Source organism: Somniosus microcephalus, chromosome 6, assembly GCF_052327205.1.
Source record: "Somniosus microcephalus isolate GS21.2 chromosome 6, FLI_Smic_1.0, whole genome shotgun sequence".
NCBI classification, from domain to species: domain Eukaryota; kingdom Metazoa; phylum Chordata; class Chondrichthyes; order Squaliformes; family Somniosidae; genus Somniosus; species Somniosus microcephalus.
The window spans coordinates 30,831,362-30,847,667 of record NC_140992.1 but is presented as its reverse complement, the minus strand read 5'-3'; the positions used below and the strand labels follow the sequence as shown (position 1 = coordinate 30,847,667).

The 16,306-nt window shown below is 44.0% G+C and overlaps 1 protein-coding gene across 1 annotated transcript in view; it reads right to left on the bottom strand.

Annotated features, from left to right (window-relative positions):
• rasa2 (RAS p21 protein activator 2) overlaps window positions 1–16,306 on the bottom strand; it is a 191,712-nt gene that overhangs the window by 105,478 nt on the left and 69,928 nt on the right. The window contains exon 4 of the mRNA XM_085989925.1: window positions 1,126–1,220. Coding sequence (XP_085846051.1) covers window positions 1,126–1,220 — 95 coding nt within the window. The remainder of the gene's footprint in view (window positions 1–1,125; window positions 1,221–16,306) is intronic.

The window sequence follows — 16,306 nt, the reverse complement described above, 5'->3', positions numbered from 1 at the left end:
AAGTTTTCCTTAGTGCTTTCGTTCAGTTCCTGTATATCCATTGCAGGTGCGGGTTGCTGCAATGAGCAGAATAAGGTGCGTACTTATGTAAAAAGCATCTCAAAAGGATCTTCGATTTAAAAAATATATAAATTAGATTTATTCTTGCTTCTGTATAAAACTTTACTTCTATGAAACACAGTCTTTAGCCTTAGTTATCTAGTCTATTAAGTGTGGTTGCTTCTGCTGATTTGAGGGATCTGGGGTGCACGATGCTTGGTTCACATTATTTCCAGTGTTTACCCCCAACAGAAAGGTTCACTGCTTACCCTGCGACAAAGCGCTTCAGGACTCAAGGTCAGTTTTGGTTCATAGGAAGCACGGGTTTGCATAAGGAAGCTGACATTCATGTAGAGGATGAAGAAAGCGTATTGGGAAGTAACCCAAATTGTAATGTCCTGCCACAAAGAAATGAACCTCACTTTGCTAGTTATGGGAATCAAATTAAAATTATTCCGAGTTTAGCATAATATCCATTGACACGTTTTTAAGGAGCTGTTGAAAGCAGGATAGACATGCTTAAGGACCAGTCAGTATCTACTGTTTAACTGAAGTAATTAAACATCACAGACCAATGAATGAAGCAGCACAACCCGCCTTGCAAGAACAGAAACTGACAAAATATAAATTTACTTTCGTCAAAGTAGTTTGGATTTCTTAATATGCAGTACAATGACATAACGGAAACTAGTAATTGACAAATCAACATACAGGCCTTCTGAAAAACTGGCACCAGTGCAACTTGTAATACAAGACTATAAAATATCAAACAATAAATTATCGCTGGTGTCCAAGCCACTGGGGTAGGGATGGAAAAGCGAGCAAGGTCCATGGAAAACACACAATTTTGGTCGTTGTATTAGGAAACGATCACGTTCAACTGCAATATCACCCATGCTGAAATAGCCTGCTGACGATCACAACCTAGGCTGTGCCTGAAGAACTGGCACTTGGACAAGGTACCGGAAAGCAGCAGGTGCAGTTTTATTGCACGAGTCAACAGAAGGATAGTCTCTCTTGCTTCCCCGCTACTCCCCCACGCCCCGTGACAACGAGACACATTTAGGGAAAGGTTAGTTAATTTACCTGAACTTCAGAGTTAGCGTCAACAAGATGGAGTGCAAACCAGCTGTCCTTACAGTTGTACTTGCACAGATCTTCCTTTCGGATGGATACTTTACCTGAAAGAAACAAAATCAATTGTAAGGAAGTATGAAGAAACATCATTGATAGCTGTTCTCAAATGAAAATTCAACTTTATTTTTTTAAATTCGCTCCTGAGATATTGGCGTCACTGGCAAGCCCAGCATTTATTGCCCATCCCTAATTGCCCTAGAGAAGGTGGTGGTGAGTCGCCTTCTTGAACTGCTGCAGTCCTTGTGGTGAAGGTATTCCCATAGTGTTGTTAGGGAGGGAGTTCCAGGAATTTCACCCATATAGTATCCGCGATATATTTCCAAGTTAGGATAGTGTGATGGTGCTCCCATGCGCCTGCTGCCCTTGTCCTCCTAGGTGGTAGAGGTCGCAGATTTGGGAGGTGCTGACGAAGAAGCCTTGGCGAGTTGCTGCAGTGCATCTTGTAGATGGTACACACTGCAGCCACGGTGCACCGGTGGTAGAGGAAGTGAATATTTAAGGTGGTGGATGGGGTACCAATCAAGCGGGCTGCTTTGTCCTGGATGGTGTCGAGCTTCGAGTGTTGTTGGAGCTGCACTCATCCAGGCAAGTGAAGAGTATTGCATCACACTCCTGACTTGTGCCTTGCAGATGGTGGAAAGGTTTTGGTGAGTCAAGAGGTGAGACACTTGTTGCAGAATACCCAGCTTCTGACCTGCCCTTGTAGCCACAGTATTCATCCAGTTAAGTTTCCTATCAATGGTGACCCCGAGGATGTTGATGGTGGGGGATTTGGAGGAGATGGTAATGCCATTGAATGTCAAGGGGCAGTGGTTAGACTCTCACTTAGTCATTGCCTGGCACTTAAGTGGCAGGTAACATTCACACCACACATCAGACCAAGCCAGAATGTTGTCCAGGTTTTGTTGCATAAAGGCATGGACTGCTTCATTATCCGAGGAGTTGCGAATGGAACTGAACACTGTGCAATCATCAGCGAACATGCTCACTTCTGACCTTATAATGGAGGGAAGGTCATTGATGAAGCAGCTGAAGACGATTGGGCCTAGGACACTGCCCTGAGGAACTCCTGCAGCAACGTCCTGGGGCTGAGATAATTGACCGCTAACAACCACAATCATCTTCCTTTGCGCTAGGGATAACTCCAGCCAGTGGAAAGTTTTCCCCGATTCCCATTGACTTCAAATTTTACTGGAACTCCTTGATGCTACACTCAGTCAAATGCTGCCTTGATGTCAAGGGCAGTCACTCTCACCTCTGGAATTCAGCCCTTTTGTCCATGTTTGGGCCTAGGCTGTAATGAGGTCTAGAACCGAGTGGTCCTGGTGGAACCCAAACTGAGCATCGGCGTGCAGGTTATTGTTGAGTAAATGCCGCTTCATAGCACTGTCGACAACACCTTCTATTACTCTGCTGGTGATTTAAGCACACAAACTTTTGTTTAAAAGTTCCAGCGTCAGCTTGATTCAGTTGGTAGCACTGATCGATGATCAAGATGGTTCTGGGTTTAAGTTCTATTCCAGAACTTAAGCACAACCTACGTTGACACTCCAGGGCAGCACTGGAAGAGTGCCACATTATTCAACGGTGCCTTCATTCAAATGAGATGTTAAAACAAGATCCCTCTGCCGGTTTGAGTATTTCAGGTGAAAGTTAAATATCCTATGTACTAATTGAAAAGCAGGCGTGCTTTTGGTATCTGGATCAATACAGCCCCTACCACTTATACCGTCCCCACTTATCCCGAACAGCCACCTATTATTTGGCAAATGGCACTAACCATTTGACATTACCATAGGTGTCAATTATAAAAGGTGTTGCTTAAACTATATTAAGCGCTAGTTTGGGCAGCTCGAGCAGCTGTTCACACCTTGTTAAAGTGCAATTACCTGTCATCAAGTCCTTCAGGCATCTCTGCCACCTTTTAGGACAAAGAGATAGATCAGGAGTAAAAGTTATCAATTTGGGAAAGGCCAATTTTACTTAGCTGAGATGTGATTTAGCAAAAGTGGACTGGAAACAGCTACTTGAAGGTAAATCAGCATCAGGGCATTCTGAAGGGGGAGGGCGAACAGTCAGAGGTCATGGTTCACATTGGTACCAACGACATGGGTCGAAAGAGGGATGAGGTCCTGCAACAAGAATTTAGGGAGCTAGGTAGCAGATTAAAAAGCAGGACCTCAAAAGGTTGTAATCTCTGGATTACTCCCGGTGCCACGTGCTAGTGTGTATAGGAATAGGAGGATAGAGCAGATGAATGCGTGGCTAAAGAGTTGGTACAGGAGGGAGAGCTTTAGTTCCTGGATCACTGGGTCTGCTTCTGGGGAAGGTGGGACCTGTACAAGTCGGATGGGTTGCACCTGAAGCGGAATGGGACCAACATCCTTGCGGGGAGGTTTGCTAGTACTGTGGGGGGGGGGGGTGGGGGGTTTAAACTAACTTGGCAGGGGGATGGGATACAGAGTGGAGCTTTGGTAGGGGGTGATGCACAGCCAAATAGAGGAAAAAATAAGTCAGCCTGGAAGGCAGAGCAAATATGTAACGGCACAAGGGAGTATGGCAAGGCTGATGGCATTTATTTTAATGCAAAGAGTCTTGTGAGTAAGGCAGATGAATTGAAGGTGTTGGTGGACACATGGGAGTATGATATTGTTGCTATCAGAGACATGGTTGAGGGAGGGGCAGGACTGGCAGCTCAATATTCCGGGGTATAGAATCTTCAGGCGAGACAGAGGGGGGGTGTCGCAATATTAATCAAGGAGTCAATTACTGCTGTAAGGGGGGGTGGGGATGATATCTTAGCAGGTTCCTCTAATGAGGCCATATGGGTAGAACTTAAAAACAAAAAGGGGGCAAGCACTTTGCTGGGAGAGTACTATAGGCCCCCAAACAGTCAGGGGGAAGAGAGAAGAACAGGTATGTAGGCAAATCTCAGAAGTGTAGAAATAATAGGGTAATAATTGTAGGGGATTTCAACTTCCCCAATATTAACTGGGATAGTCAGAGTGTGAAAGGCTTAGAGGGTGCGGAATTCTTAAAGTGAATCTAGGAGAGCTTTTTGAGCCAGCATGTAGAAAGTCCTACAAGAGAGGGGGCGGTACTGGACCTAATTCTAGGGAATGTAGCCAGGCAAGTGGTAGAAGTGTCAGTAGGAGAGCATTTTGGTGACAGTGACCATAATTCAGTGAAATTTAAAGGTAGTCATGGAACAGGACAAAGATGGACCGGAAATAAAAGGTTCTAAATTGGGGGAAGGACGATTTTAATATGATAAGGCAGGATCTGGCCAAAGTGGACTGGGATCAGCAACTTGCAGGAAAATCCACATCAGAGCAGTGGGAGTCTTTCAGAAAGGAAACCGAGAGAGTACAACGCCAACATGTTCCAGTAAAGGTCAAGGGTGGGACCAACAAGCCCAGGGAACCCTGGATGTCAAGGGATATACAAGAATGGATTAGGAAAAAAAGGGAGGCTTTTGGCAGATACAAAGGACTAAAAACAGTGGAAGCCCTAGAAGAGTATAGAAAGTGCAGGGGGGTACTTAAAGAAATTAGGAGAGCGAAGAGGGGGCATGAAAAAACACTGGCGGGCAAAATAAAGGAAAATCCCAAGGTGTTTTATAAGTATAAGACAGAAGAGCTCTTTTATATATATATAGATTAAGGGCAAGAGGATAACCAGGGATAGAGTAGGGCCCATTAGGGACCAAAGTGGCAATCTGTGTGTAGAGCCGGAAGATGTAGGTGAGGTTTCAAATGAATATTTTGCATCTGTGTTCACTATGGAGAGGGCCAATGTAGGCATAGAAATCAGGCAGGGGGATTGTGATATACTTGAATAAATTAGTATTGAGAGGGAGGAGGTACTAGCGGTTGTAGCGGACTTAAAAGTAAATAAATCCCCAGGCCCAGACAAGATGTATCCCAGGCTGCTGTGTGAGGCATTGCAGGGGCTGACACAAATTTTCAGAACCCCTCTGGCCACAGGGGAGGTGCCGTAGTACCATTATTCAAGAAGGGTAGTAGGGATAAATCAGGGAATTACAGGCCAATGAGCCTAACAACAGTGGTAGGGAAATTATTGGAAAAAATTCTGAGGGACAGAATTAGTCTCCACATGGAGAGGCAAGGACTGATCAAGGATAGTCAGCATGGCTTTGTCAGGGGGAGATCATGTCTAACTAATGTGATTGAATTTTGAGAGGGGGTGACTAGGTGTGTGGATGAGGGTAGTGCAGTTGATGTAGTCTACATGGACTTCAGTAAGGCTTTTCAATATTCAGGAAGAACCGGGAAAAAGGAAAAGGAGGTGGGGTAGCATTGCTGGTAAAAGGGGAGATTAACACAATAGTAAGGAAGGATATTAGCTCTGATGATGTGGAATCTGTATGGGCAGAGCTGAGAAATGCCATGGGGCAGAAAATGTTAGTGGGAGTTGTATACGGACCCCCAAACAGTAATGCTGAGGTTGGGGATGGCATTAAATGGGAAATTAGAGACGCGTGCAATAAGGGCACAGCAGTTATCATGGGTGACTTTAATCTACATATAGATTGGGCTAACCAAATTAGTAACAATACTGTGGAGGAGGAATTCATAGATTGTATATAGGATGGTTTCCTGGACCAATGTCGAGGAAACAACTAGAGATCAGGCCATCTTAGGCTGGGTATTATGTAATTAGAAAGGATTAATTAGCAATCTTGTTTTGCGAGGCCCCTTGGGGAGGAGCGATTATATGATGATGAATTCTTCATTAAGACGGAGGATGAAGTAGTTGACTCAGAGCCTAGGGTCCTGAATTTAAATAAAGGAAACTACGATGGTATGAGGCACGAGTTGGCTAGGATGGATTGGGGAACGTTACTTAAAGGGTTGACGGTGGATAGGCAATGGCAAACATTTAAAGATCGCATGGATAAACTACAGAATTTGTTCATCCCTGTTTGGCATAAAAATAAAACAAAAAAGGTGACTCAACCGTGGCTAACAAGGGGAATTAGGGATAGCATAAGATCCAAGGAGAGGACATATAATTTGGCCAGAAAAAGCAGCAAACTTGAGGATTGGGAGCAGTTTAGGATTCAGCAAAGGAGGACAAAGGGATTAATTAAGAGGGGGGAAACAGATTGACAGTAAGCTTGCAGGGAACATAAAAACTGACTGTAAAAGCTTCTATAGATAGGTGAAGAGAAAAAGATTGGTGAAGTCAAGCGTAGGTCCCTTGCAGTCAGAATCAGGGGAATTTATAATGGGGAACAAAGAAATGGCTGACCAATTAAATACATACTTTGGTTCTGTCTTCACAAAGGACACAAATAACCTCCTAGAGATGTTGGGGAACATAGGGTCTAATGAGAGGAAGGAATTGAATGAAATCAGTATTTGTATGGAAATTGACAGGATTGAAGGCTGATAAATCCCCAGGGCTTGATAATCTACATCCTGGGGTACTTAAGGAAGTGGCCCTAGAAATAATAGATGCATTGCTGGTCATCTTCCAAAATTCTAGAGACTCTGGACCAGTTCCCATGGATTGGAGGATAGCTAATATAACCCCACTATTTAAAAAAGGTGGTAGAGAGAAAACGGGGAATTATAGACCAGTAAGCCTGACATCGGTCGTGGGGAAAATACTGGAGTCCATTATAAAAGATGTAATAACAGAGCACTTGGAAAACAGTGACAGGATCGGACAAAGTCAACATGGATTTACAAAAGGTAAATCATGCTTGACTAATCTACTGGAATTTTTTTGAGGATGTAAACTAGATAGAATAGATAAGGAAGAACCAGTGGATGTGGTGTATTTGGACTTTCAGAAGGCTTTCGATAAAGTCCCGCATAAAAAATTAGCGTGCAAAGTTAAAGCACATGGGATTGGGGGTAAGGTACTATATTGGATAGAGAACTGGTTGGCAGACAGGAAGCAAAGAGTTGGCATAAACGGGTCTTTTTCCAAGTGGCAGGTAGTGACTAGTGGGGTACCGCAGGGATCGGTGCTAGGACTATATAGTTTGCAGACAACACAAAGCTGGGTGGGCGTGTGTGCTGTGAGGAGGATGCAGAGAAACTCCAGTATGATTTGGACAGGTTGGGTGATTGGGCAGATGCATAGCAAATGCAGTATAACGTGGATAAATGCGAGGTTATCCACTTTGGTGGCAAAAACAGGAAGACAGATTATCATCTGAATGGCAATAGATTGGGAGAAGGGGGAAGTGCAACGAGACCTGGGTGTCCTTGTGCACCAGTCACTGAAGGTAAGCATGCAGGTGCAGCAAGCAGTTAAGAAGGCAAATGGTATGTTGGCCTTCATAGCGAAAGGATTCGAGTACAGGAACAAGGATGTGTTGCTGCAGTTGTACAGGGCCTTGGTGAGACCGCACCTTGAGTATTGTGTGCAGTTTTGGTTGCCTTATCTGAGGAAGGATGTTCTTGCCATGGAGGGAGTGCAGCGAAGATTCACCAGGCTGATACCTGGGATGGCAGGAATGACGTATGAGCAGAGCTTGGGTCGATTGGGCTTATATTTGCTAGAGTTTAGAAGAATGAGAGGCGATCTCATTGAAACTTATAAAATTCTAACCGGACTAGACAGACTAGATGCAGGAAGGATGTTCCCGATGGCAGGGGAGTCCAGAACCAGGGGTCACAGTCTAAAGATAAGGGGTAAGCCATTTCGGACAGAGATGAGGAGGAATTTCTTCACTCAGAGAGCAGTGAACCTGTGGAATTCTCTACGATACATGGCAGTTGAGGCGAATTCATTAAATATATTCAAGAAGGAGTGAGATTTATTTCTTGATCCCTTTAGCCTTAAGGAATATGGGGAGAAAGCAGGGACAGGGTACTGAATTTGGATGATCAGCCATGATCTCATGAAATGGCGGAACAGGCTCGAGGGGCCGAATGGCCTACTCCTGCTCCTACCTTCTATGTTTCTATGACAAAGTCCCGCATGGGAGACTGGTCAAGAAGGTAAGAGCCCATGGGATCCAGGGCAATTTGGCACATTGGATCCAAAATTGGCTTAGTGGCAGGAGGCAGAGGGTGATGGTCGAAGGTTGTTTTTGTAACTGGAAGCCTGTGCCCAGTGGTATACCGCAGGGATCGGTGCTGGGTCCTTTGCTGTTTGTAGTGTACATTAATGATTTAGATATGAATGTAGGAGGTATGATCAGTAAGTTCGCAGATGACACGAAAATTGGTGGAGTGGTAAATAGCGAGGAGGGAAGCCTCAGGCTACAGGACGATATCGACGGGTTGGTCAGATAGGCAGAACAGTGGCAAATGGAATTTAACCCTGAAAAGTGAGAGGTGATGCATTTTGGGGGGGACTAACAAGGCAAAGGAAAACACAATAAATGGTAGGACCCTAGGAAGGACAGAGGATCAGAGGGACCTTGGTGTGCATGTACATAGATACCTGAAGGCAGCAGGACAGGTAGATAAGGTGGTTAAAAAGGCATAAGGGATACTTGCCTTCATTAGCTGAGGCATAGAATACAAGAGCAAGGAGGTTATGATAGAGCTGTACAAAACGCTAGTTAGGCCACAGCTGGAATACTGTGTGCAGTTCTGGTTGCCACACTATAGGAGGAATGTGATTGCATTGGAGAGGGTGCAAAAGGAGATTCACCAGGATGTTACCTGGGCTGGAGCACTTCAGCTATGAAGAGAGACTGGACAGGCTGGGGTTGTTTTCCTTAGAGCAGAGAAGGCGGAGGGGGGACCTGATTGAGGTGTACAAAATTATGAGGGGCATAGATAGGGTAGATAGAAAGGAACTTTTCCCCTTAGTAGAGGGGTCAATAACCAGGGGGCATAGTTTCAAGGTAAGGGGCAGGAGGTTTAAAGGGGATTTGAGGAAAATCTTTTTCACCCAGAGGGTGGTTGGAATCTGGAACTCACTGCCTGAAAGGGTGGTAGAGGCAGGAACCCTCACAACATTCAAGAAGCATTTAGATGAGCACTTGAAACGCCATAGCATACAAGGCTACGGACCAAGTGCTGGAAAATGGGATTAGAATAGACAGGGCTCAATGGCCGGCACGGACACGATGGGCCTCTTTGTGCTGTATAACTATGACTCTAAGCAATGGGAGGCATTCAAGCAAGAGATAGCGAGGGTTCAGAGCAAATACGTTCCCACAAAAAAGGGTGGGACTCCCAAATATAGAGCCCCCTAGATGTCAAGGGGCATACAGGGTAGGATAAGGCAAAAAATGGAAGGTTTAGTCAGATACCAAGAGCTAAATACTGCAGAAAGCCATGGGGAGTATAGAAAGTGCAGGGGTGAAATTAAAAAGGAAATTAGGAAAGCAAAGAGAGGGCATGAAAAAATATTGGCAAATAAAATCAAGGAAACCCCAAAGATGTTTTATAAATACATAAGAGCAAGAGGATAACTAAAGAGTAGGGCCTATTAGAGAGCAAAAAAGCTTGTGTGTGGAGGCGGAAGACGTGGGTATGGTTCTTAATGAATACTTTGCGTCTGTCATCACAAAAGAGAGGGACGATGCAGACATTGTAGTTAAGAAGGAGGAAATAAACCGAGAGAGGGGAAGCATTAAGGGATTTAGCATCTTTGAATGTAGATAAATCGGCAGGCCCAGATGAAATGTATCCCAGGCTGTTGAGAAGCAAGGGAGCAAATAGCGGAGGCTCTGACCTTAATTTTGCAATCCTCTCTGGTTACAGGTGTGGTGCCAGAAGACTGCTAACGTACTGTTGTTTAAAAAGGGAGAAAGGGATAGACCAAGTAATTACAGGCCAGTCAGCCTAACCTCAGTGGTGGACAAATTGTTGGAAAAAATTCTGAGGGACAGTATTAATCGTCATTTAGAAAGGCACAGATTAATCAAGGACAGTCGGCATGGATTTGTTAAGGGAAGTTCGTGTCTGATAAACTTGATTGAATTTTGAGGGGCGGAAACCAGGAGGGTTGATGAGGGTAGCGCGTTTGATGTAGTCTACATGGATTTTGGTAAGGCTTTCGACAAGATCCACATGGCAGATTGGTCAGAAAAGGAAAAGCCCATGGGATCTAGGGGAAAGTGGCAAGTTGGATCCAAAATTGGCTCAGTGGCAGGAAACTAAAGGGTAATGGTCAACAATGTTTTTGTGACTGGAAAACAGTTTCCAGTAGGGTCCTGCAGGGCTCAGTACTAGGTCCCTTGTTTTTTGTGGTATATCTCAATGATTTAGACTTCAATGTAGGGGGCATGATTAAGAAGTTTGCAAATGATACAAAAATTGGTCGTGTGGTTGATAGTGAGGAAGAAAGCTGTAGACTGCAGGAAGATATCAAGGACTTGTCAGGTGGGCAGAAAAGTGGCAAATGGAATTCAATCCGGATAAGTGTGAGGTAATGCATTTAGCGAGAGACATAAAAACAGATTGTAAAAGCTTCTATAGGTATGTAAAAAGGAAGAGATTAGCCAAAGCAAATGTGGGTCCCTTAGAGGAAGAGGCAGGAAAAATTATGATGGGGAATAAGGACATGGCAGAGACATTCAATTAATACTTTGCATCTGTCTTCATGGTAGAAGACACAAAAAACATTGAAATAGTGGGGAACCAAGGGTCTAGTGAGAATGAGGAACTTAAAGAAATTAGTATGAGTAAAGAAATAGTACTGGAGAAATTAATGGGACTAAAAGTCAACAGATCCCTGGACCTGATGGCCTTCATCCTAGGGTTTTAAGAGGTAGCTTCAGAGATAGTGGATGCATTAGTTTTGACCTTCCAGAATTCCATAGATTCTAGAATGGTCCCCATGGATTGGAAGGTAGCAAACGTAAGCCCGTTATTCAAGAAAGGAGAGGAGAGAGAAAACAGGGAACTATAGACCAGTTAGCCCAACATCAGTAGTAGGGAAAATGCTAGAATCCATTATTAGGTCGTGGTAACAGGGCACTTAAGAAATCATAATATGATTGGACAGAATCAACACAGATTTGTGAAAGAGAAATAGTGTTTGACAAATCTGTTAAGAGTTTTTTGAAGTTGCAACTAGCAGGGTAGATAAGGGGAACCAGTAGATGTAGTGTATTTGGATTTTCAAAAAGCATTCGATAAGGTGACACACAGAGGCTATTACACAAATTCAGGGCTCATAGGATTGGGGGTAATATATTAGCATGGATTGAGGACTGGTTAACAGACAGAAAACAAGGAATAAACGGGTCATTTTTGGGTTGGCAGGCTGTAACTAGTGGGGTACCGCAAGGATCAGTGCTTGGGCCTCAGCTAGTTACAATCTAGCTAGAGTCCTGAATTTAAATAAAGGAAACTACGATGGTATGAAGCACGAGTTGGGTAGGATTGATTGGGGAATTTCACTCAAAGGGTTGACGGTGGATAGGCAATGGCAAACATTCAAAAATCGCATGGATGAACTACAGAATTTGTTCATCCCAGTTTGGCATAAAAAGAAAACAAAAAAGGTGACTCAACCGTGGCTAACAAGGGAAATTAGAGATAGCATAAGATCCAAGGGGAGGACATATAAATTGGCCAGAAAAAGCAGTAAACTTGAGGATTGGGAGCAGTTTAGGATTCAACAAAGGAGGACAAAGGGATTAATTAAGAGGGGGGAAATAGAGTATGAGAGTAAGCTTGCAGGGAACATAAAATCTGACTATAAAAGCTTTTATAGATATGTGAAGAGAAAAAGATTGGTGAAGTCAAGCGTAGTAGATGCATTGCTGATCATCTTCCAACATTCGATGGAATCTGGAACAGTACCCATGGATTGGAGGGTAGCAAATGTTACCCCACTATTCAAAAAAGGTGGTAGAGAGAAAACGGGGAATTACAGACCGGTAAGCCTGACATCGGTAGTGGGGAAAATGCTAGAGTCCATTATAAAAGATGTAATAGCAGAGCACTTGGAAAACAGTGACAGGATCGGACAAAGTCAACATGGATTTACAAAGGGTAAATCGTGCTTGACTAATCTACTGGAGTTTTTTGAGGATGTAACTGGTAAAATAGATAAGGGAGAACCAGTGGATGTGGTGTATTTGGACTTTCAGAAGGCTTTCGATAAGGTCCCGCATAAGAGATTAGCGTGTAAAGTTAAGGCACATGGGATTGGGGGCAAGGTATTGACTTGGATAGAGAACTGGTTGGCAGACAGAAAGCAAAGAGTTGGAATAAACGGGTCTTTTTCCGAGTGGCAGGCAGTAACTAGTGGGGTACCGCAGGGATCGGTCCTTGGACCCCAGCTATTCACAATATATATTAATGATCTGGACGAGAAAACTAGATGTAATATCTCCAAGTTTGCAGATGACACAAAGCTGGGTGGGCGTGTGTGCTGCGAGGAGGATGCCGAGAAACTCCAGTATGATTTGGACAGGTTGGGTGATTGGGCAGAAGCACGGCAGATGCAATATAACGTGGATAAATGCGAGGTTATCCACTCTGGTGTCAAAAACAAGGAGGCAGATTATCATCTGAATGGCAATAGATTGGGAGAAGGGGAAGTGTAACGAGACCTGGGCGTCCTTGTGCACCAGTCGCTGAAGGCAAGCATGCAGGTGCAGCAGGCGGTTAAGAAGGCAAATGGTATGCTGGCCTTCGTAGCGAGAGGGTTCAAGTACAGGAACAAGGATGTCTTGCTGCAGTTGTACAGGGCCTTGGTGAGACCACATCTGGAGTATTGTGTGCAGTTTTGGTCGCCTTATCTGAGGAAGGATGTTCTTGCCATGGAAGGAGTTCAGCGAAGATTCACCAGGCTGATACCTGGGATGGCAGGAATGACGTACAAGGAGAGATTGGGCTTGTACTTGCTGGAGTGTAGAAGAATGAGGGGGGATCTCATTGAAACTTATAAAATTCTAACAGAACTAGACAGACTAGATGCAGGAAGGATGTTCCCGATGGTCGGGGAGTCCAGAAACAGGGGTCACAGTCTAAGGATAAGGGGTAAGCCATTTAGGGCAGATGAGGAGGAATTTCTTCACCCAGAGAGTGGTGAACCTGTGGAATTCTCTACCACAGAAGGCAGTAGAGGCCAATTCATTAAATATATTCAAGAAGGAGTTGGATATATTTCTGAAGGCTAAAGGGATCAAGGGGTATGGGGAGAAGGCAGGGACAGGGTACTGAATTTGGATGATCAGCCATGATCGCATTGAATGGAGGAGCAGGATCGAGGGGCCGAATGGCCTACTCCTATCTTCTATGTTTCTATATCAATGACTTAGATGAGGGGGACCTAGTGTAATGTATCCAAGTTTGCGGACGACACAAAGTTAGCTGGTAAAGTAAGCTGTGAGAAGGACGCAAAGAGGATACAGACAGTTTAAGTGAGTGGGCAAGAACATGGCAGATGGAATATAACGTGGATAAGTGTTAAGTTATCCACTTTGGTAGGAAAAATTAAGAATTTTTTTTTTTTTTTTTTTTAAATAAAAGGTGAGACACTGGGAAATGTTGGCATTCAGAGGGACCTGGATGCCCTTATACATGAATGCCAGAAAGTTAACATGCAGGTACAGCAAGCAATTAGGAAGACAAATTGTTTGTTAGTCTTTACTCTTATACTCCAATCCCTTTGTAATAAAGAAGTCTTGCTACAATTATATAAGGTCTTGGTGAGACCACACCTGGAGTACTGTGTACAGTTTTAGTCTCCTTGCCTAAGGAAGGATATACTTGCCTTGAGAGTGCAACAAAGGTCCACTAGGCTGATTCCTGGGAAAAGGGGATTGTCCTATGAGGGGAGACTGAGTAGACTAGGCCTATATTCCCTAGACTTTAGAAGAATGAGGTGTGATCTAATTGAAATGTATAAAATTCTTAAGGGGCTTGACAGGGTAGATGCTGGGAGGATGTTTCCCCTGGCTGGAGAGACTAGAACTAGGGATCAGTTTCTCAGAATAAAAGGGGTTGGCCATTTAGGACGGAGATGAGGCGAAATTTCTTCGCTCAAAGGGTGGTGAATCTTTGGAATTCTCTACCCCAGAGGGCTGTGGATGCTGAGTCATCGAGTATATTCAAGACAGAGATTGATAAATTTTTGGATACTAAGGGAATCAAGGGTTATGGGGATAGTGCGAGAAGGTAGAGTTGAAGTAGAAGATTAGCCATGATCTTATTGAATGGCAGAGCAGGCTCGAAGGGACTACTCCTGCTCCTATTTCTTATGTTCTTACGATCAACCCCCTTCAGAATTTTGAGCGAAACTTGCATGTTTCACTCATGAATAAGATTAGCAAAAAAGTGAGCTCAGAACAGGATTTCAAACCGACTTACGCCCAGCAGCAGCAGTTTTACTTTCCTGTTACTTATAGGGTAGCAGGGTTTTCTGTCAATTTTCAAATGTGCACCTTGAACTGTTCTCCATTAGAGAGGTCTGCCGGGAGACCTCCACCTAGCCCTCTGCTCTCTAACCTGCACCTTCTGCTAATAAGAAGCACTTGGCCTTCAGTGTCTTCACTCCCAGGATAGAGCCATAGTTTTGGTAAATTAGGCACCAAGCACGAGCAAGTTCCCAAATGGCGTCAGGAGGAAACAACTGACGGCAAAAACCATTACTCATTGGAGAGGAAACGAAAACGATTTTGGAATCAAAAAACATTTAAAATACTTCTTTGGAGTTTTTAAATACACCTGACATATTAATCATCTATCTTTGCTTTATGGCAAGATTACAACTCAACTAAAATTTACAACTGCATGTAAACACCTCAGTAATTCAGCTTTGAACACATCACCACTGACAGCTGGTACTTAAACATAAGCAGCAAAAAAGCAGAATGCTGGTGGCTCTGCTGTGTATTTCCAGCATTTTGCGTTTTTGAAAAATTCTATGAATGGTTAGAGAAATCTGTACCGACAGCGTTGTACTTTTTAGCACCCAGCAAATGGCAGCAGGGACTTTGCTGCATTAGAGAGAGCGCGAGAGCCTTCCAGTTTCAGATGTGACCGTCGCACACACAGCTGTTAAGTGGACTCTCTGAAGTACAAGCTATGGGGCCGCCCAGTTCCTTAACCACAACTCACCAAACTAACATTATGCAATACTATTTCTTCCCTATTTTTTTAAAACTAATTTTATTACCTCCTCCCCCTCATCCTATGCTGCCTGCATCATGCACCAATCAACCTGCCAGGGTTACTCTCAAGCCAATGGCTATGGGTAAATTTATCACCAATTTCCCATCTTCCTCTTTGTGTGAGCAATGGTCTGATCTCTGCTTTGCTCTTCCCCTGGACAAGACAGCTAAAACCAAGAACAAATCATACAGGTAGCTGCAAGATGAAACAGGCCCTACCTGCAACATTTGTGCTTGAAAGTAAAAACAATTTTTTTTTGCTACTTTTTTTTTTTGCTAGGTCCCTTGCTTTTTGTGGTGTACATCAACGATCTAGACTTCAATATAGGGGGTATGATTAAGAAGCTTGCAGATGATACTAAAATCAGCTGTGTGGTTGATACTGAAGAAGGAACCTGTAGATTGCAGGAAGATATCAATAAATTGGTCAGGTGGGCAGAACAGTGGCAAATGGCGTTCAATCCAGAGAAGTGTGAGGTAATGCATTTGGGGAGGGCTAACAAGGAAAGGGAATACACATTAAATGGTAGGGCACGGGGTAGTGTAGAGGAATAAAGGGACCTTGGAGTGCATGCCCACAGATCCCTGAAGGTAGCAGGCCAAGTAGATAAGGTAGTTAAGGCGGCATACGGAATGCTTGCCTTTAATTAGCCGTGGCATAGAATACAAGAGCAGGGGGGTTATTCTTCAACTGTATAAAACACTAGTTAAGCCTCAGCTAGAGTACTGCGTGCAGTTCTGGTCACCACATTACAGGAAAGATGTGATTGCACTAGAGAGAGGGTACAGAGGAGATTTACAAGGATGTTGCCAGGAGTAGAGAACCTTAGCTATGAGGAAAGACTGGATAGGCTGGGTTTGTTTTCCTTGGAACAGAGGAGGCCGAGGGGAGACCTTATTGAGGTGCATAAATTATGAGGGGCCTAGATAAATTGGATAGAAAGGACCTATTTCCCTTAGCAGAGGTCAAAAACCAGGGGGCACAGATTTAAATTAATGGGGGAAGGTTTAGAGGGGATTTGAGGGGAAATTTCTTCATCCAGAGGGTTGTGGGGGTCT